The 21,075-nt window shown below is 43.6% G+C and overlaps 2 protein-coding genes across 4 annotated transcripts in view; both read left to right on the forward strand.

Moving 5' to 3' along the window:
• Positions 1-946: 946 nt before the first annotated feature.
• LOC145632763 (uncharacterized) lies at positions 947-2,301 on the forward strand. The gene is made up of 3 exons (XM_081685102.1): positions 947-1,432; positions 2,131-2,167; positions 2,288-2,301. Exons 1-3 carry the CDS (start codon positions 947-949, stop codon positions 2,299-2,301), a joined length of 537 nt encoding a protein of 178 aa, XP_081541228.1.
• Positions 2,302-4,719: 2,418 nt separating this feature from the next.
• Positions 4,720-21,075, forward strand: part of LOC145632038 (uncharacterized) — a 29,933-nt gene continuing 13,577 nt past the window's right edge. Inside the window, exons 1-4 of one of the 3 annotated variants that reach the window (XM_081684301.1) lie at positions 4,720-5,249; positions 16,885-17,068; positions 17,252-17,320; positions 17,395-17,493. In XM_081684301.1, coding sequence (XP_081540427.1) covers positions 4,903-5,249; positions 16,885-17,068; positions 17,252-17,320; positions 17,395-17,493 — 699 coding nt within the window. In that variant the 5' untranslated portion in view covers positions 4,720-4,902. Of the gene's footprint in view, positions 5,250-16,884; positions 17,069-17,238; positions 17,321-17,394; positions 17,494-21,075 lie in introns of those variants that run through there. The other 2 variants (XM_081684300.1, XM_081684302.1) reach the window with 2 other exon arrangements.

Consider the following 21,075-nt stretch of genomic DNA (forward strand, 5'->3'; position numbering starts at 1 on the left):
TACCATATATGATGAGATTCGTGAGAAGCAAATGTTAGATGAGTGGTTGACCAAGGTGAGGAAGATAAAAGAAGAAGGAGCGACAACTGAGTTTGATGTTGATGATAGTGGAACAGTGAAATAAAAAGGGAGATGGTGTATTCCTAAAAATGAAGATCTCAAAAGGAAGATTTTAGAAGAATCTCACAACACCCCGTACTCTGTACACCCAGGAGGAGATAAGCTCTATAAGGATCTTAAGAAACATTTTTGGTGGCCAAACATGAAGCGTGAAGTAGCTGAGTTTGTGGCAAGGTGCCTTACATGTCAGAAAGTGAAGATACAACATATGAGACCTGGAGGGAAGCTGCAATCGTTAGATGTGCCAGGATGGAAGTGGGAGTCTATCTCTATGGATTTTGTGATGGGATTACCACTTACAAGGGCAGCAAAGAATGCTATTTGGGTCATAGTTGATCGTTTAACGAAAACAGCAAGATTCATAGCAATAAAGGATACTTGGAATGTGAATCAGTTGGCAGCTGCCTATGTGAAAGAAATTGTGAGGCTACATGGAGTTTCTAAGGATATTATTTCAGACAGATATCCAAGATTTTTATCAAAGTTCTGGGAAATGTTTCAGCAAGCATTTGGCACTATACTGAAGTTTAGCACATTGTTTCACCCTGCTATAGATGGACAGACAGAGAGAACAATTCAGACCTTGGAGGACATGTTGAGAGCTTGTGTGATGGACTTTGGCGGAGCATGGGACGAAAGATTACCTATGATCGAATTTTCATACAATAATAGCCATCATGCGAGTATAGGAATGGCGCCTTATGAAGCGTTGTATGGGAGAAAATGTAGGAGTCCCTTGTGTTGGAGCGATATCAGTGAGTCTTTGACTTTGGGGCCAGAAATGATTGAAGAAACAACGAAGCAAGTTAGGCTTATCTAGGCAAACATGAAGGCAGCTCAGGATCGACAAAAGTCATATGCAGACCAGAATAGGAGAATAGTGGAATTTGAAGTTGGGGAAAAGGCTTTACTTAAGGTTTCACCTACCAAGGGAGTCATGCGGTTTGGTAGAAAAGGGAAGTTGAGTCCTAGATACATTGGCCCGTATGAAGTATTGAAGAGAGTTGGAGAGGTAGCATATCAACTAGCCTTACCCATGGAGTTAGCCAATGTTCACAATGTTTTTCATGTTTCCCAACTCCGAAAATATGTTCATGACCCTATCCATGTAATCCAACCCGAGTCTATTGAGCTAGATGAGACCTTAACTTTCGAAGAACACCATGTGAAAATTCTCGACACCAAAACGAGAAGTACCCGAAATAAGGCGGTAAAGTTAGTTAAAGTCCTATGGTCTAATCAGAATTCTGAAGAAGCAACTTGGGAAGCTGAGCATGATATGAAAAAACGTTACCCGGAACTTTTCGACCAGGTATGCCAAGTTTCGAGGTCGAAACTTTTAAAGGGGGGTAGAATGTAATACCCCAAATTTTGGAGTATTAATTTTGGAGTATTTTTAGTCAACAATTTCTTTTCAAAAATAAATAAATAAACTTTAAAACTAATTATTATTATTTTCAAATTGTAAAAATTATTATTATTATTATTATTATTATTATTATTATTATTATTATTATTATTATTATTATTATTATTATTATTATTATTATTATTATTATTATTATTATTATTATTATTATTATTATTTTCGGATTTGATAAAAAAAAAAAAAAAAAACTGATTTTGGATAACATACAGAGATTGGTTTGGAAGCTGATAAAAAGGAATTTTGAAAATCTGTTTACTGAGTTTATGTAACAAACTCAAGATAAGTTTGACCCTTATCTTGTGAAATTTCTAGAATGCTAAACAACTCAAATTATATAAAGCCCCCTTAACCTCAAATTTCAATACCGTACTTTCAATCTTTTCTCAGGTAAACTATCTCTTCTAAAAAAAAAAAATTTAATAAATATTTTGACGAGTTTGGAAGTCACCGCAACTCGTCACTCCATTGTTTCGGTCAGTATGTATTTGGTCTATTGGATTTTGTGCTTATTGATTTCTAAAAATTAAAAAATAAAAAACGATTTTGTATGGCTTCAGTGGAATTTGGGATTTGGGTTTTAGTGGAATCATGGTGATAATGGTGATGATGATAATGTCGGTGATGATGATGATGGGTGATGGAGATGGTGATGATGATAATGGTGGAGATGATGATGATATAATACTATCCATCTAACTCTATAATTAGTTGTTTATATTTTGTTTTTGGGGTGACTAGATTATGGATTGTGATAAATTAATCACACCCTCAATTTTTTTTATATATATAGTCGTATAATTATCTAACTTAGAATCGTTTATTTGTATACGGAGGCTACTAGGTGACCGTTCAAGAGGTTAATTACCTTGAATTTTACGCGCGATCAAGGTAATTTTCAATGTCCATCATCTTTAGAATCCCGTTAGGAAATTGTTTTGAAATATTATGTGTCAAATACGTGCTTATGTAATCATATGTGATGAGTGTGCTATCGTATGATATTATGGAATCGTATATTATATATGAGTTTTCTATTTTGTGTACTAGTATATGTAATTTCGAAAAATATGATTATTTGTTATCGTATGAGTTTTTTTAAAAAATATAATCTTGGGTATTGGATGATTGATTATACGTGATTGATGGTCTATATGTCATGTAGGATGACTATGGTCTAATAATACTGAAATTGAAGTATTGATACTTGAAATTAAATTGATTTGTGCAATACTTGTGTACAGTGTAATTGGATGATATAATCTAATAAGATGTACAGTGAAATTTAATTTAAGAAGGGAAATGAAACCCGAAAGGGTGAAGAACATGTTGCCCACTAGTAGTTATGGTTGCTACTAGTTGGTTTAAACTATTGTATATTGCTGTTAGTCTTCCTCCTAATCACTGGGTATTAGTGAGGGGTGTGCACACTAGGGACATTCTGTTTTATTTTATGGCCAATTGGGGTTATGCGCGACCCTCTGTAAAGTAGGTGGTGACAGGGACTAGTCCCGGCTTACTGGCGTTCTCTTTCCCTTTCTTAAATAAAGTAATAATATGTTATGTGACTATTTGAACTTGGTTGAGTATTAAAATATTTATGAGACTATATTGTGTATAAACTGTTTTGAACTAAAATTTATTTATTTTACGGGATGGAGTTGGAATTACTCAGTTTATCTGATTTTTGGGAGTTTTCTCTCTTTTCTTGTTTCTGATTTATTTTGCAGGTTGGTAAAAAGGGTACTCGGTTACGTGTGAGGAGACGTTAGAATAATCACGTAGCTAAGACAATTTAGTTTATCCCCGAATTTAATTATTTCCTCTCAATTATTGGTTTCAAATAATTGCAGTTTTGATGTAATGACTATTTTATTTTGCCACAACTTAGACCACTTAGTTATTTTAAATATTATGTTATTTTTGCTTTGCATTTATTTTCTACGGAAAATAAGTGTAGCAGTAACATTTCCAGAGTTCGATGGTTGGGTTTTTGAAAGTTAAAGGTAATCTTGTTTTTAAAGACTCGAATTTTGGGGGTGTTACATTTTTGGGTAAATCCGCCACGTGGTCCAATGAGAATAGGACACGTGTCCACCGTATATTGGCCTAAATTCGTCCATTTAGGAAATGACACGTGGAATCCACTGTCATCAAAAGGAATGACGACTTTCAAAGGCTCAATTCCTGAAAAACCACCAAAAGTGCGGGCAGCTCATCAAATCTAGGTCAAATGACCTACGTAAGGGCACACTATCCAAAATGACCCTATAAATAGAAAGATTTCCCCCATTTGTAGGACAGATTGAATTTATTACAATATCACTGACATTCTCTTACAGCAGAGAAATCTCCTGATCTCAAAATTCGAGAAGATCTCACCTTTATCTTTTTCCGCACTTTTTACTTAGTCCATCACGTTCTAACTTGATCGTCGGAGGCGGAGCTCCAACCACTCGAAGTCTCCGTTGTTTTGCAGGTACAGACGCTTCTCAACCAATCTTCGAGGTGTAACTCTCCCGATGGACAAAAACACCCAAAACAACTGGTAATTGACCATAACAAGTATACACCAAAATTATTGGAGTATCTAAAAGTTTTTTTTTCCTTTTTGAAATCCTTGTAATTTTTTACAGGAAAAATTGTCAAGAACTACCCACCTTTGTCAACAACTACTCGCTTAAAATTTTTTTAAAACAATTACTCACTAAATTTAAAAAGTTTGAGTAGCAATGCCCATTTTAGTTCTCCGGCAACAAAATCCGGCAAATGTGGCCGAATTTTATTTATTTTTTCCTTCCAAAAGTTAAGCTTAAACCTCATATTAACAACCAACCTAATCTCCTTTACAACGACTCACCTTAGAAGCACAAAATTTACAATATCTCCCTAATTTAAGAGGGCGAAAGTAATTGTGATTTTAATTAAGAAATATGTAATGCTTCTAAATTGATGTTAAATTCACTTATTTTGGCTTCTTAATTGATTGATTCTTCATTTCATGTTTAAATTTTGGAAGAAAAAACAAATGTGAACCTTGCCGGATTTTGTTGCCGGAAAACCAAAATGGGTAATGCAAATTCAGTGGGTAGTTTTTTTGATAAAAATTTTAAGCGAATAGTTGTTGACAAAATGACCTATTAGGCGGGTAGTTTCTGACAATTTTTTTTGGTAACACAAACACCCGAATTTTCCTACACTATTGTCATTAATGAAATCATACCAGTTCCACCGAAAATAACCCCGAATCCCCTTCAGAAAAAAAAAAAAAAAAAAAAACCGAATCACTTTCTCTCCCTCTCGAAATTCTTAAAGAGACAACAATGGCGCTGATTTTCATGCTCTCACCCTAACCAATGGCGGACCAGCATCACCAACACCACCACCAGCAGCAATCTCACTCATCAATAAGAAATCGTTGTTATTCGTTCACCCAACACCAACAGCAGCAGCAGCAGCACCAGCACCATCATTATCATTCTATGTCGCTTCCGATATCGCAACCTCAGCTGCAGCAGCAGCAATCAGATAGTGACCGGAGCAGCGTCGAATTGCGTGCTGTCGATTGTAATCTCGCCTCTTTGTGTGATCACATTCAATTGGAGGGTTTTAACAATGGCGTTTTCTCCGATATTGTTGTTAATGCTATGGACTCTACTTATCATCTTCATCGCTTGATTCTTTCTCGCAGCTCTTATTTCAGGTTTCATATTTCCCTTTTTATGCCTACTTTTGCAATTTTCGTACTTTTGCATTTAAATTTCGGAGAATGTTTTGTATTGGAATCGTCAATTTTTTTTTTTTTTTTTTTTTTCGTATTTTGAGGTGTTCGGGGCGCTTGATAAAAATTTCTGTAACTATGATATACGGTGAGAGGGCAAGAAGTAGGTGATTGATGTGCTATGTTGTAAAATTGGAAACACACAATCATATAGATGTTGACTTACATGAATTTGGATGTAAGCTTGATTTGATTTGGAGATTTTAGCTATAACTCATTGATGATGATGTTGATGGTTGTTTAATACCGAACAATCAAGTAGCTTATATGCCAATTAAACCTCCGTTATGGCTAATGTTGCAATATACAATTTAATTGTCAAAGTTATTGCCTGATATAGTGTATCCATATCTGACTGTCCTATGTTTTATGTGATTTGTGGGCTTAAGTTAGACAAACTTTACTTTACTTTACTTGTTTTGCTTTGCCATGACATGAGAATTCTTCATATATATAGTTGTTTTAAAAAAGTGATTTTCAAACCCTTGCTATGGCGCTAATAATGTGCTATAAGTTTCCGTTTGTGAAAGGGAAATGAATTTAGCACTTCCCCTTCTAGCCCTTTGTATATGTGATCCTGTCCCCCCAAGTGTTCAACTCTGGTATAGCATAGCGCCAGATTTTCCTCTTTTGGTCGGACTCAAGTACTCAATTTATGTGTGAAAAATATTTATGATGTTGACCCAAAGTGAATTATCCGATACTTGAGGTATAATGAAGAATCTGATCAATGTAGAGCCTGTCAATTACTTTTGTTTCGGGGGTTTTGGTCCCTTGGGAGAGTTACAACACTAAACTGGATTCAGCGAAGGGCGTCTGTACCTGTAAAGCAAACGGACCGCCGGAGGGTCGGTGGTCCGCCTCCGAAGATTAAGTTAGTAAAGTATTCGGAGCAAAACGTGCGGAAATAAAGTTATCTGCTTGGATTCCAAGCTCAAGTGTACTGTTTCTTGAGAGTGACAGTTCTGCCAATGATTGGTATTCAATCAAGGTTAGGTCATAAAAGTTGTCCTTAAAATCTGATCCCCATAAATGAGGGGAATGTTCCCTATTTATAGGGCTCCAAGAACGTGTGCCCCTTCTAGGGTTTTGTGCCCTAGGAAAGGGCACGTCGCTTTTGCAGGGCCCTTGGGATTTAGGCCTTGAAAGCCGCCATTCCCGGGGGGCCTAATCTGCCTGCCACGTGTCCTTCCAGATGGGCGCTCCTCTTAGGGACACGTGGTTGGCTCGGATTGAGCCAGCTAGCTGGGTAAAAATACCCAAATCATTTGACCCTCACAGGGGACACGCGCTTGCCACGTGTCGCCTATGACAGGTGTCAAAATCCAACTGGCCAAATTTCAAATTAACTTTTGGGGGGAAAAATTAGGTTTTACCCCTTCTATAAATAGAAAGGTTTGACCCCCCTTTTTGGATTCACACCTTTGCGAATCTTGGAGAATCTCTGGACTTTTGACTTTCAAAGACTCTCAAAGACTTAGCTTATCAAGCATCCGACGCTCGGCTTTCTGTCCGTCTGTTTCAGCAAACTAGGCGTCTCCTGGTACCTTCTTCTAAGGTAACCGCCTGCCCTCTTCTTTTATTTATTTTTTCTTGCGTTTTTTCTTTATCAAATGGTTTCCCAAACGCACCCGGCACGACCTAGATTAGCGATCAACCGGTCACCGGGGACGGCTGCATCTAGAACTGGGAGTGCCGAATGCTCGTTCGAGAACTTTGCTTTAAGTACATCTCCAAATCCGACAGTGTCTAAGTGTCTGTGCATCTGCAGGACACGATGGCCAGAACAACGAGGAGATATAGGGCGGATGGTTCCTTTTACCATTCGGACGCTCCATTAGGGTGCCTGCTAGTGAAATTTTTGAGAACCCCCCAAACCCTTCTTCTGACCTTCCCCAAACTCCAACTTATTACTCTTCCCCTTCTTCAAGCGGCACCCCAGTGATACCATACTGCGGGAAGCCGATAGTCAATACCAGGCCGAGCCTTCAGAACAGGCGTCGGAGGAGAGTCTAGGGGAGGACCCTGCTGGCCCCAGCCGGTAGTCCCCTAGCTCTGGGGAGAGCTCCGATGACGATTCGGCCTCGTCATCTTCTGAAAATGCCTCCGTTACTTCAGAGGAGGCCAGAGCAAAGATAAGCACTGCAAGGGAATCCTTGTCAATGGAAAAGGGAGAAGGCTGGCGGAGCCGAGTGCTTCTAGGCACTTGGAACGCGCCTCCTACTATCACCATGCCTCGCAAAGTAAGCGGACTTCTATGACATCCGGTCTTGCCAATTTCAAGCGCAAGACCGTAATGGGTCATGGCTTTTCCTTGTCTGTTTCCAACTAGGATGATACAATAACCTGACCGACCTTGGCCAGCTATAAGGACCAAGCATTCGGCTGCTACGAGGCAGTCCTCCAGGCTGGCTACGCTTCCCTCTCCATCCGGCCGTGAAGAGAATACTGGACGGATACCAGCTGGGTATCTGGCAACTTGTCCCGAATTCATGGATTAATATCATCGGGTATGTTGCCGCATGTGAAATGCTGGAGGTGGATCCCAGCTTTGAGGCATTCGCCAACATGCACTATCTCAGCTGAGCGCCTGCCAAGGGCGGCGAAGGCTGGTACACCTTGTCCACTTGCAAGGGGTACATGATGGCAGTAGGCAAAGAAAACAAGTGGAAGGACTGGAGAACAAAGTTCTACATAGTCCATTCCTCTTATAGCCGACTGAACCAGAAATACAATAGGTGGAACAAGGATCCGCCCCTCCTGGCTGGCAAGAGTGCCTTGCCCCCTCTCCCTAGGCGGGCCCAGGAGGAAATTTTTGACCGGGGTTTGTTCAAAGTGTCCGTTCGGACAAATGAGCAGGGGGAGAAAATAGTCGTCCCCAGAGCTATATTCCCCTTTACAAGTGGCTAGAAGATGAGGTGTTCTTGGCCGCTTGTGGGCTAAGTTCTGAGATGCCGAGAGGTAGTCGGCCGTTTGATTTTATGGAACTTTTAAATTGCTTTTCAATGTTTGTTTATAAAGTCTAACTCCTGCTTTTGGTGCAGACAAAGCTATGGAAAAGATTTCGGCAACAAGGAAGCCGACTGTTGTCTCTGCGGCGAAATATCGCTCGAACGTTCTTTATCGAGCGAGTGACGAGCAGAAAACAGCCCTGACCCCCAAGGTAGTTGTTTATAAAACTTGGTCTTTTTTTTAGCAAAGGTCAATTTTTGCCCGCCTGTTTTTCTGACGCCTTATCCTTTTGCTAATGCAGAGTGGCTCCACCAGACCCTCTCCCTCCAAGCAATCCCAATCCAAAATCCAGAAGACTGGGACCGGTGATGTGAGTGCATCCGGCAAGAACCGGAAGCACATTGCTCACAAGCCCAAAAAAGGAGACGACTCTACTCTCGAAGCTCACAGGGAGGTCAGCAAACCGGATGCTACTCAGGCATCGAAGGGTGGCTTTAACCAACCCACCACTGCTGTCGGCTCAGTAGGAGAGAAGAGATGTCATGGGAAGGAGGAGGAGATTCAGCCGGAGGGTATAAGCCGCCTCTTCATTGAATTTCAACATCAAGATAGTTTCTTAGAATTAACTTGGCTAACTTTAATCTTGCAGCTCCACTGCAAAGGCCGACTGTTGTCCAAATGGCCAAGGAGATGCTGAGGGCGCTTGATCCAGAGGACAAGGCGTCCGTGAGAGGAGTCGACACCCTTAACTTGGATGCCATCTTGGGGAACCTCTTTGAGGTAAAGAGTTAGCTTAATTTTCTTATTGTTTAGGCACATATCCGACTGGTCTTGACCATTCGGTTCTTTTCTCATCTCCGGGCAATGCTGCGCATCCAGGGGCTTAGGAGGCCAATCCAGGAAAAGTCCAAAGAGGTAACAACCGCTAAAGCTCGAGCCGATTCCGCCTTAGACCGAGCTCAATTTGAAATTGCTCAGAATGAGCTACTGACCCTTGATATGATGTATTCCTGCAGGTAAAGAAGGACCTAGATTCGGCTCGCTCCAAAATCATTGACCTTAAGGCTGAAATTAAAGGTCTTAAGGAAAAGTTTGAGCCTCTGCAAGAGGCCAAGAAAGAGGACGAGAGGGCCAAGGAGCGCGTTGGCCGCCTGGAGGTGCGCCTGGCGAACCAGAACCAGGACAAGCAGCTGAAGGCCAAGTTCAAGTCCCGAGCTGAGGAGGAGAATGAGGCCCTTGTCAAACAAATGATGGAGGATTATGAGGCCATCATGCGGATGGCATGGGAGGCGGTAGAGCCGGGTGCTGACTATAGCACCTGGAAATCCAAGTTTGATCAAGCTAACGAGGATTTCAATGTTTAACTTCTTCACTAATCTCAAGAGGAGGCGAACAAGGCTGCTGAGGGCAAAGAGTCCGACTCCTCATCAGGCTCTTCTGTCTTCTAGGGACGAGCAGGGAGACGGGGAGGATGATGAAAATGCTGAGCAGCTAGCGGGTGATGGTGCGGCTGCCAATGTTGATAACTCCCCTGCCCCTTAAGCTTTTTATAATTTCTTTCTGCGGCCGAATGGCCATTTATTTGATCTTCCGGCCTGCATGCCGAGTAAAAATGTATCTTTACCGACCGAGGGGTCGGGTTATTTAACAATTCTCCTGGCAAAGCCAGTTAACTCTTTGCAGTCGTCAATTTTGACGATTGTTTAATTTTTATGAAGCATCCGGTCATTCGGCCGGTTTTATTTATATTGGTGTTTATGCATGCTTTAAGAATTTTCAAAGCTTATTTTTATGTATAGAATTTTAGCTAAGAATTTTAGCCCGTATAGTATGCGAATGTTCTTGCCCCTGGGCGGATGTCGATTGGTTTTAGTTGATTGGATTGATTGACTTAGAAATTATTGATACTTAGAAGAGTATGCATGGTTTCTAAGTCAGTCAATCACTATGGTGATTGCCCCAAACCAAGCGACAGATGGCCATGCAGAGCAGCCGATTCTTTAATTTCATTCGGCCATAGGCCTCGTTAAAATTAGATGCTAAGTTTTAAAATTAGATGCTAAGTCATACTTATGTTGGAGCAGACTGTGGCCGTCGGCCTCTATTGTTTTATTAATATCCGGCCATTGGCCTCTATAAAAATGGTAAATAGCCGTTAAGTGTTGGACTTAACTTGAAAATAAATTAGTAGGGTCGACTGCTTTGGTGCAGTCGGTTCCTTAAAACGAAATGGGGCGTCTACTGTTGGGACAGACGCTAAAAAATAGGGTGGTCGTCTGTACTTTGTACAGGCGACGTTAGCATAATTTACAAAATTTAGCAAGAAGATAAGTTTGGGAAATGAAGGCATATTCTCATTAATCAGAACTTTGAAGTAATTACAAAAATTCTTAGAAGTAGTACTTTTTTAAGTTGTCTACATTCCAAGTTCTAAGCAGCCGCCTACCTTCTGGTTCTTCCAGTCGGTAGGTGCCGTCTCTTACTTCATCATAGATTCGGTAGGGGCCTTCCCAATTTGGGGTTAGCTTTCCCTACTCATTCGCCCTATCGACTGCCTCCATTTTCCGTAGCACAAAGTCCCCCACTTTGATAGGACGCTTGTGTACTCTTTTGTTGTAGGCCCGAGTCATTCTCAGACGGTAAATCTCATGGCGCAAGACAGCATTGCCCCTGCGCTCCGGAAGTGAGTCCAATGCCAGCCGCATGGCCTCCCAGTTTACCTCTTCGTCATATAACATGACTCGAAGAGTCGGCTCATAATGTTCAATGGGCACGACAGCTTCTGCACCATACACCATGAGGAATGGGGTTTCTCCAGTTGCCCTTTTGGCGATTGTTCTGATGGCCCAGAGGACGTGTGGTAATTCATCCGCCCAAAGGCCACCTGCCCTTTCTATTTTCTTTTTGATCCCGTCTAAGATTAACTTGTTGAAAGCTTCGACCTGGCCGTTTGCTTGGGGCCGGCCGACTGATGCAAAGAAGCTTGAGACCCCTTGGTCTCTCAACCAAGTCTTGAGCTGGGGCGTCTCAAACTGAGGTCCGTTGTAAAAAACCATAGACATAGGCACCCCGAAACGAGTGATAACATTCCTCCATATGAAGGAGATGACATCTTTGGTCTTTGATGTTTTTGACCGCCTCCGCCTCTACCCACTTGGTAAAGTAATCCACAACTACCAATATGTAGCGCTTGCCGCCTGGTGCTGCTGTGTAAGGCCCAAGTATGTCCATGCCCCATTTGGCAAAGGGTATTGGGCTGCGTCAGGTCTGTGGCCGGACGATGGATGAGCTTGCCAAACTTTTGGCACTTGTCACATTTTCTGACCATTTCCATGGCATCCGACTCCAGAGTAGGCCAGAAATAGAGACGCCTGGCCTTGGCAACTAGGGACCTGCCGCCTATATGGGAGGCGTAGAAACCCGCATGCAAATCTTCGAGGACTTCTTTACCCTTCTCTGGGTTTACACACTTCAACACGGGTTTCAAAAAACCAGTTTTGAAGAGTTCTCCTTGTCTCAGCTCGAAGTTTGCCGCTTTCTTCTTCAGAATAGCCGCCTCCTCGCCTCCTCCTGGGGTGAATCAGGGAGCGTGCCGTCTGCAAGATAAGCCCGGATGTTGTCCATCCAGGTAGGGCTTCGGTCAAGAATTCCAATGGGATCTTCATTAGATATACTTCTCTTTTCCATGACCTCCTAGAAAACTGACCGAGGCGTTTCACAGGAGGCGGATGATGCCAGTTTTGACAGAGCATCCGCCTGATTGTTTGAAGATCTGGGTACTTGAGTTAGATTGAACTCCTCAAGTGTCTTGACTTCATCTTTGACCGCCTGCAAATATTTTATCATGGCTAGATGAGTGGCTTCGTACGTTCCATTGACCTGGAGTACGACCAGTTGAGAATCAGAGCAGGCGTTAATTTTCTTTGCCCCTGCGCCTTGCAATACCGAATGCCGGCTAGCAGGGCCTCATATTCGGCCTTATTGTTAGAGACCTGGAACTTGAACCGTAATGCATATTCGTACTTATCTCCCTCAGGATAATCCCTGCACCACAGCCGTTCGTAGTGGAGCTCCCGTCCACATACACTTTCCAAACCTGGTCAGTATTGTCCGGTGCAACCGGCCTTGTCATTTCAACAATAAAGTCGGCGAATGCTTGCCCCTTTATCGCCTTCCTTGGTTCGTAAGTGATTTCTAATCCTTGCATTTCAATCGCCCATTTAAGCATTCGTCCAAGGTTGTAAGTGGCCGCTTGATCGGTTGGTCAGTATAGACTTCTACCGCATGCGCCAAGAAGTAGGGTTTTAGCTTCTTCACAGCCATGTAAAGGGTTAGGCCAAAATTTTCAACCATGGGGTACCGAAGCTCTACGTTCCTGAGAACATGGCTAATGAAATACACCGGGGAGCTGGATGCCGTCTCTTTCAGCTAAGAGAACGAAACTGAGGGCATGATCAGAGACGGCTAAATACATAAAGAGCTTCTCTTTGGGTAAAGGGCTAACAAGCCTCGGCAAAGAGTGCAGATGAGTTTTCAGCTTTTGAAAGGCCGCCTTTGCATCGTCCCCCCATTCAAAGTTGGTCTTCTTTTTGATTGCCCGGAAGAAGTAGAGACACTTGTCACCTGACCGATTGAGGAATCTCCCTAAGGCCGCCAGGCAACCTGTTAACTTTTGCACTTCCTTCACAGTACGGGGCGACTGCATGTCGATTACCGCCTGTATTTTCACAGGGTTGGCCTCTATTCCCTTTTGGTCAATCAAAAATCCGAGAAATTTCCCAGACTCAACACCAAAGACACACTTTTTTGGGTTTAGCATGACCTTGTGCCGCCTGAGTGTGGCGAATGTTTCTCGGAGATCAGCAAGATGATCCGCCTGTCGTTTGGATTTGACTATCATGTCGTCTAACAAACGACATTAGCGTATAACAAAACAACCCCTGACAGTGACGAATGCCGTCTTTTCTTGATCTTTTTTCCACAGGGGTATCTGATGGAAACCTGAATAGGCGTCCATAAAACTCATCAGGGCATGTCCGGTTGTTGAATCGACCAGACGATTGATCTTAGGCAGCGGATATCTATCCTTTGGACATGCCTTGTTGAGGTTTGTGTAATCAACACACATGCGCCAAGTTCCATTCGGCTTTTTTACTAACACAATGTTAGATACCCACTCAGGGAAATTGCACGGCCGAATGAACTTGGCGTCCAGCAGCTTTTTAACTTCGGCGGCTGCCGCCTGACTTCTTTCCTTGCCATGGTTTCTTTTCTTTTGCCGGATGGGCTTCTTTTTAGGATCCACGGCGAGTTTGTGGACAGCGAGATCCGGGCTCCGGGCTGATGCCTGGCATCTCTTCCACTTCAAAGGCAAAGATGTCTTTGAATTCTCTCAATTGCTATTGTTTTTCTTTTTTGACCACCACCAGCTAATCAGTCTTTCTTTTCTTTCCGGCTGGTGGGGCCGACTGTTCTTCCTCGACATCGTCGAGGTCGATTGTCTGCTTGCCCCGGCCAGATGCTGCGGTCGCGGGCTTGACGTCCAAGAGATAACACTCTCGAGCCGTCTTCTGGTCCCCATTGAGGGAACCGACTGTTCCATCATCCTTCTCATACTTGAGTAGCATGAGAGCAGGGATGATGACGGCCTTACACTCATTTAGAGTGGGTCGGCCAAAGATGAGGTTGTAAGCTATGAGCTTTTTAATCACTAGGAAACGGATGGTCATGTGCCGACCGTCTCCCCTGTTCCCAGGCGAACGGGTAAGTTAATTCGTCCGACTGGGTGCACAAGTCCTCCCCCAAACCCAACAAGGGTGTGAGAGACCTCCATCATGCTATCCGGTTTGTATTTGAGATTGGATAAGCATTTGAGGCTGATGAGGTCCGAGGAGCTTCCTGTGTCGATCAAAATTCGACCAACCAGTTGGTTGGCCACCTTGCATTCAATGACCATAGGGTCATAAAGCGGCCGACAGACTTTGCCCCTGTCCTGCTCGGTGATGACAACTTTAGGGAAGGCGGATGTGCCTGCCGCCTCTCCTTCTTCAACAGAGTTGATGGTCCTTGGTGCCCCGAATGGTCGGGCCACCCCCGGCAAATCCGCCTGCTATTGTGTATACCGGATCTTCATCAGTTTCGGCACTCACAGCAGGCTGGGGAGTCTTCTTCTTGGACTGCCCCGGATTTCCAAGGGGATGGAGCAGCCGTCCTTGCGGAACTCGTACCTTGGAACGTACGGTTTCCACTCTTTTTTCTTCTTCTGGGCCGGTATTAGAGTTATCAATGGCCTAGATTTGTTTTTTCTTTTTGCTCTCTTCTGGCTTAGGAGGAGCCGGCTGAGTAGGCCGACTCTCCTTCTGTCGGTCGGACTTCTTAGGTTTCGACTGCTTATTGGAGGAGCAGAGTTCGGTCGCCTGTATATAGGCTTCCGCCTCTCGTAAGGCTCCCTGCAGAGTGAAAATTTGTTTGCGGACGAGTTCATACTTAAAAGTATACCCGTCCTTCAAACCCTTAAAGAAGTCTGTGAAGGCGACCTCATCAGACAGCCCTTGAATCTGGATTCGTACCAGATTGAACCGACATAGGAACACAAACCTTCTCTATCTCCCTTCTATACATTGCCCGAATCAAGGCTTGTCTTTTTGGCAGGGATGTTCATAGAGAAGTTTGAAGCGAACAAGAACGCAAGCGTCTTGAAGCTATTGATACAACCAGCCGGCAGATTGCCGAACCACTGTTGGGCTATGCCCTTCAGGGTGGCTGGAAAACGACACCATGCGGCATCATCCAACCCTTGTAAATACATGAGGTGGGTGTATGCTAGCAGGTGGTCTTTTGGAGGTCCCATCATAGGTTCCAACCAGAACATTTTTAACCTTAGCCGGCTGTTTGGCTTCGGTTATTTCCCCGGAGAAGGCAGAGGGTTGATCTCCAAGGTGTTGCAGCCTGAGCTGCCAGTCCATCGGCTGATAGCCGTATGCCGCCTGACCTCCAAAAAGGGCAGGCTGCATGTAAGGTAAAGCAGGCGACTTGTACAATGGCGGAGCCATGTACTGGCCGACTGGATCAACCCGTGGGCTGCTTGCTGGAGTCTCATGTACAGACTGGGAATACCTCGCAGAGGTATTCTGAAAGCTATTTTGGTAGGTCGACGTTGAAGCCGACTCTGATAACTGGGTTTTCTTCTGCTCAATGTAATGTCGAGCATCAGAGAATGTTTTCTTGCTACCATCAGGCTGTATGTGTCGGATGGCTTTTCTTGTGCCCGTTTCTGGGAAACAGAGCCTGGTGAGGTCGAATTGGGGCCGAGCCTTCTCCGTAGGAGCAGGATGAGGAGTCGGCTGGCGGTCCCTGACCGACTTCTGTTTGCCAGCTTGAGCTGGCTTCTTGGCCGACTGCTCCTTTCTAGGAGTAGGCGACTTCTTGGAGGAGTTTCATGAGTTCATCTCGAGTGACGGGAGTTGATCCTGCCACTTGGGAAGGATCACCCGTCCGCACCGAGGGCTTCTTTGGCTGACCTCCCACTTTTCCTTATTGCGGATGCGTCTGGAGATGAGGGACCCGTTAGGATCCACATAGGTTTCGACGTCAGCGTCGTTCCCTGAGTCATGGTCCGTACTATGTTTTCTGGAGGCCGATTGATCTCAGGATTCGATACAGGGACTTGTGAAGCCATCTCAGAGGTACTCTCCCCACAGACGGCGCCAAATGTTTCGGGGGTTTTTGTCCCTTGGGAGAGTTACAACACTAAGACTGGATTCAGCGAAGGGCGCCTGTACTTGCAAAGCAAACGGACCGCCGGAGGGTCGGTGGTCCGCCTCCGAAGATTAAGTTAGTAAAGTATTCGGAGCAAAACGTGCGGAAATAAAGTTATCTGCTTGGATTCCAAGCTCAAGTGTACTGTTTCTTGAGAGTGACAGTTCTGCCAATGATTGGTATTCAATCAAGGTTAGGTCATAAAAGTTGTCCTTAAAATCTGATCCCCATAAATGAGGGGAATGTTCCCTATTTATAGGGCTCTAAGAACGTGTGCCCCTTCTAGGGTTTTGTGCCCTAGGAAAGGGCACGCCGCTTTTGTAGGGCCCTTGGGATTTTGGCCTTGAAAGCCGCCATTCCCAGGGGCCTAATCTGCCTGCCTCGTGTCGCCATCTGGAAGGGCCAGATGGGCGCTCCTCTTAGGGACACGTGGTTGGCTTGGATTGAGCCAGCTGACTGGGTAAAAATATCCAAATCAACTTTTGTGTGGAATGATTTATGCAAGTCAAACAAGTGACCATGGGTAGAAATGTAAGGGATTGTTTAAAGAAGTGGTTGCTATAGTTCAGATTTTAGCTTCTCTTTTACATTAACAGAAATAGAGATTATACTGCTGGTTATCTTAGGTTATTGATAAAATTTTCTGATGTTGTAAATTTGACCTGTTTTTTGTGCTAAAGATGTGCTAAATATCACATAATGAGAATAAGAGAAACAGAACAAAGGAAGAATTGAATGTTGCCTGAAGTTGTTTTCATTTTTCTTGAACTGTTTATGGCTTCTATGCTTATAACTTATGTTGGATAGTTAATGAAAACTTCTATCTTATTGCACAACTGCTTGTCAGGAATATGCTTCATGGTCCTTGGAAAGAAGCATCTGCCCCCGTCTTAAGTTTGCAGATAGATGATACAAATGTTAATGCGGAGGCCATTGCTATTTCATTGGCATACCTTTATGGTCATCACCCTAAGCTTAATGACAATAATGCATTCCGTGTTCTTGCTGCGGCATCCTTTCTTGATCTCCAGGTATCTTACTTTTTATGGTAGTTAATAACTTTAACCTTCATAAGTTCCCCAATCTACCTTTTCCATGTTTAATGACATTGTGATAATCTTTGTGTTGCACACTTTTATGCAATTCTATCTTAACATATATCCTATCTTAAAATAAAGTTATCAGTACCTGTCTCTTAAAGCTTGAATTTGCAGGAATTGTGTGCTATTTGTACTGACTTTATCATCGCTGAGCTGTGGACTTCAAATTTCTTAGCCTATCAGGTTTGAGATACTTTTTGGGTTATTTTTTAAATATCTTTTGTGCTTCTCTATTCTTAATTATACTATCATGACAGGTGTTCGCAGAACATCAAGACTATGGCATACATGGGGAAAGAGTTAGGAATGCTTGCTGGGGCTACCTTTGCCAGAGTGGTTTCATGGAATTGAAAGAGGTGTGTAGCTCATTTTTTGCTTATAGTACTTTTTTATACTCCATCCTAGAATAGTTTGAATACTCTTGATTTTCATCGGCCCCAAAAATAGTTTGGACACTTCCTTTCTTGAACTGGTCCTACCATCTATATAATATTTCTTCCGTTCTTTTTAGGGCTGTCAAACAGATCAGGTCGGGTTCGGGTCAGTTGATTTCGGGTCATCTACCCCCCAACCCGAACCTGATCTATTTAAGTATTCGGGTTGAAAACCCCAACCTGAACTGATATTTTCGGGTTCGGGTCAACCCGAAAATAACCTGATTAGACCTGATTTTAATATTTTTGAGTTCAAATCAGGTTTTGACCTGAAAATGACCTGAAATTAATTGTGTTTGGGTCAACTTGAAAGTAATCTGGTTTAACCCGATATTTTTGTCTGGGTTTAAATCTGGTTTTTTTACCTAATATTGGCCTAAACAACATTAATTTTATTGGAAAAAAACATGGATATTTTCATTTTTCAAACTAATATTCTCAAGCAAAACATAGAAATATATAATGAAACTAGCATAATTAACTATTACATGCCAAAATAAAATCTACTATTGAATTACAAATTAGAATTCAATAGTAGATTTTATGTTGGCATGTAATAGTTAATTATGCTAGTTTCATTATATATTTCCACGCCATCTTCATGCGAGTGACGCAGTCGGCCTCGTTTTCCTCAACGAGCAGCCTTTTCTCCTCTTCCACCCTGGCAGACCATTTGGAGGCGAACTGCTTTTCTTGGTTGGCAAGCTTGTATTGAAGTTTCTCATATTGGCGCTTGAGACTATTTGTCTCTTTGCCAACATCATGAAGCTCTTCAACCTTCTCTTTAGTCGCCTTCAGCTCGGCCTTTAACTCAGTCACCCTCTTCTAGGCCGCCTCCAAATCTTTCTTCACTTGCAAATTTGCAGTCGTCTGTGAGTATAGGATATCTTGAGTCAACAACTTAGTCTTATTTACATAAAAAATGGCTTTGTCAAGATTGGAAGCGACCCTTAAGTTGGCAGCCCTTACCTCTTTGTGCTTGTCGCTGAATGGTTTTTTAAGACCATTAACTCGCATCATGGCCTGCATTCGGCAAAAAGGAAAAGAGGGTTAGTATACAGTCGGCAAAAGCAAGAGTTAGAAAATAACTTAAAATAATATATACCTCTGCCAAATTTGTAAGGATAGCACCATAGTTCAGGGAGCCGACTCCTTTAATAAAGTCGCGCTGATTAGCGAAGACGGCGGCGAGCATGTACTCGGCGATCCGCTTAACATCCGGCGCGCCTGGGGAGCATCTACACAATCAATACTTTGTGAGAGGCTGGCATAGATCTTGTTAAAAGACCGACCGGTTTTAGAGTTGGTTGGCGAATGACTATAAGTCTTAATCCTACAAGGGTAAGGCAAGGGATCAAAGGCGGAGGTACCTGGGATGATGACTAGATCCTGAGCATTCTTGTCCCTTTGCCTGCTTGAATGGCCGCGTGGAGAGTCAGTGGCCCTAGTTGGAGGTTTTTCCTTAGTCGATTTGGAGTCCTCCCCCTGCTTCAAAGCTGCCATGACAACCGGCGACTTGCCGTCTGTAGAGTGGTGGGACTCAGACTGGCTGCCCGACGGTTTGTGAGCAATCGTCTTCCTTGTTTTAGCCGGAGTTTGGCCCTTATCCGGAGCCAGCTGCTTCGGGGGCCTCACCCCAAGTGATGGCAGTACATGCGGCTTCACCGACCCTTCCTGAAAAAGGCACAACTTTGAAATGAGAAGTTTGAAAAAGGCCAATGACAAGAAGACGGATGTAGAAAAACTTACATGCTCAAGCTGCTCTTTCTTGAACACTTGGTTTTTGGGCTTCATTATTTGGCGGGCTGAGGCGCCGCCTCCTGGTTTTTTGTTCGGATCAAGCTGAGACATGGCTTCTTTTGCAAAAGGCCGAATGAAATGTTAGTAAAAAAAAAAAATCTCTTTCTGCAAAGACTCAGGCGACTACCTCTTCCCTTCTCACTACTAAGGCCACAAGCGACCATATAGAAAGGATCAGCTCGGATATAGCTTTAAGGGGTAATCTCTTTCTCGATTCCTCCCTTAACCGTATTCACATCAACTTTAAAAAGACCAGGCGTCAAAATCTGGTCCCAGCTTTCGTCAGACACAGGCGGGAGAATGGCTTTCTGACTAAGAGGTAGGGATTTTGGTTCCAAGAATTATACTTCCGGTTTCGGATGGTATTAAGGGAAGAAATGATGTAAAACTTGTTTCTCTAATCCTTCAATTTGTTTTCTTTCCCTAATGTTATCATGTAACCTTTGTTACATGACAAGGTGAACCATCCGGGGGCCGGCTGATGCGGGAGCTTTGCTTAGGTAATGCATATGGGCGAAGACCTCAAAGCTAGGCTCAACGTCCTGAATCCTACATGAGGCTACAAATCCTTGAATATTAACCCAAGAATTGGGTGCTAGCTGCCATATCCCAAGGCGGTACTCGTCCAGAATCTTTTCAATTGTCGGATCCAACGGAAACCTAAGGCCCGCCTGTATTGTGGCGGCATAGCACCCAAAGCATCTATCTCCATAGCTCTGGTCAAGCAGCCAGACGACTGAATCATCAAGCAGCCAGACGACTGAATCATCAGCCACACGACTGAATCATCAAGCAGCCAGATGACATAGGTGTCCCGGAAATCACCCAAGTGTTTCCGCATGGTTCTCTGGGTAGATGCGGATATATGGGTAAAGTAAGGAGTAAATTTTTCTTGAAGGGAGGAAGAAGTTTCTTCCTAGCCTCGCTCGACAAAGGCGGCCCCTTCCTCAGCATTCACAGGCGACTCCTCCTCACTTCTTAGGCCACCTGAGCTAGCATCCGACTGAGATGAATCCTCTCTAGAGCCGGATGCCTCTTCGCTGGGAGCGTTTTCTTGTTCACCCAGAATCGAGTCAATCGGCGTCATTGGGACGCTGGATGGGTAATAAGATACCTCGCTTTTGGGTACCCTGATAGGACTCTCGTCCTCTTCATTACTAGGCGACCGGGCTGTTCTTTTTGTTCTAGCCATAATGCCCTGCACCCCTAGTTCTAGATTCAGCCGTCCAAGGGCTGACAGCTATCCTAGGTCGTGCCGTGTGTGCTTGTGAATCCATTTTTTAAAGAAACAAACACATGCAAACTGAAAGGGAACTGAAAAGAGAGAGAAAAGAGCAGGCGGTTACCTGAAAGAGGTACTGTAGAAGTTGAACAAGCTGACTGGGTTAGGCGGCAAATAGCAAGCGGCAGACGGAAGTGCTTTTTCGAAGAAAAGTCAAAGATTTTCTCAGATTTTCTTAAGACTTTTTTCGTAAATGAGCGAAAATGTGAGGGGCAAAGTTTCTATTTATAGAGGGGTAACTCCAGGGGCATCCTGGTAAATCCCCCAAAAGGTGAACAGTAATTACTGTTCCACCACTATGTGAGTGACGTGTCACAGATGCCACGTGGCCCGCCACGTCACATATGTGAGGGGCAAATGTTTTGGGTAAAATTACCCCGCCACGTGGCCCAGTGAGAATAGGACACGTGTCCACCCTATAT

The sequence above is a fragment of the Chenopodium album genome, chromosome 5 (assembly GCF_948465745.1).
Source record: "Chenopodium album chromosome 5, dcCheAlbu1.1, whole genome shotgun sequence".
NCBI lineage: Eukaryota > Viridiplantae > Streptophyta > Magnoliopsida > Caryophyllales > Amaranthaceae > Chenopodium > Chenopodium album.

Excerpts from the sequence above, each read along its gene's own strand:
- LOC145632763 (XM_081685102.1), top strand. The coding sequence starts at position 947 with ATGAAGGCAGCTCAGGATCGACAAAAGTCATATGCAGACCAGAATAGG. Across the intron at positions 1,433-2,130 it reads ACCCGGAACTTTTCGACCAG|TGGAATCATGGTGATAATGG; the intron begins GTATGCCAAGTT and ends TTTGGGTTTTAG.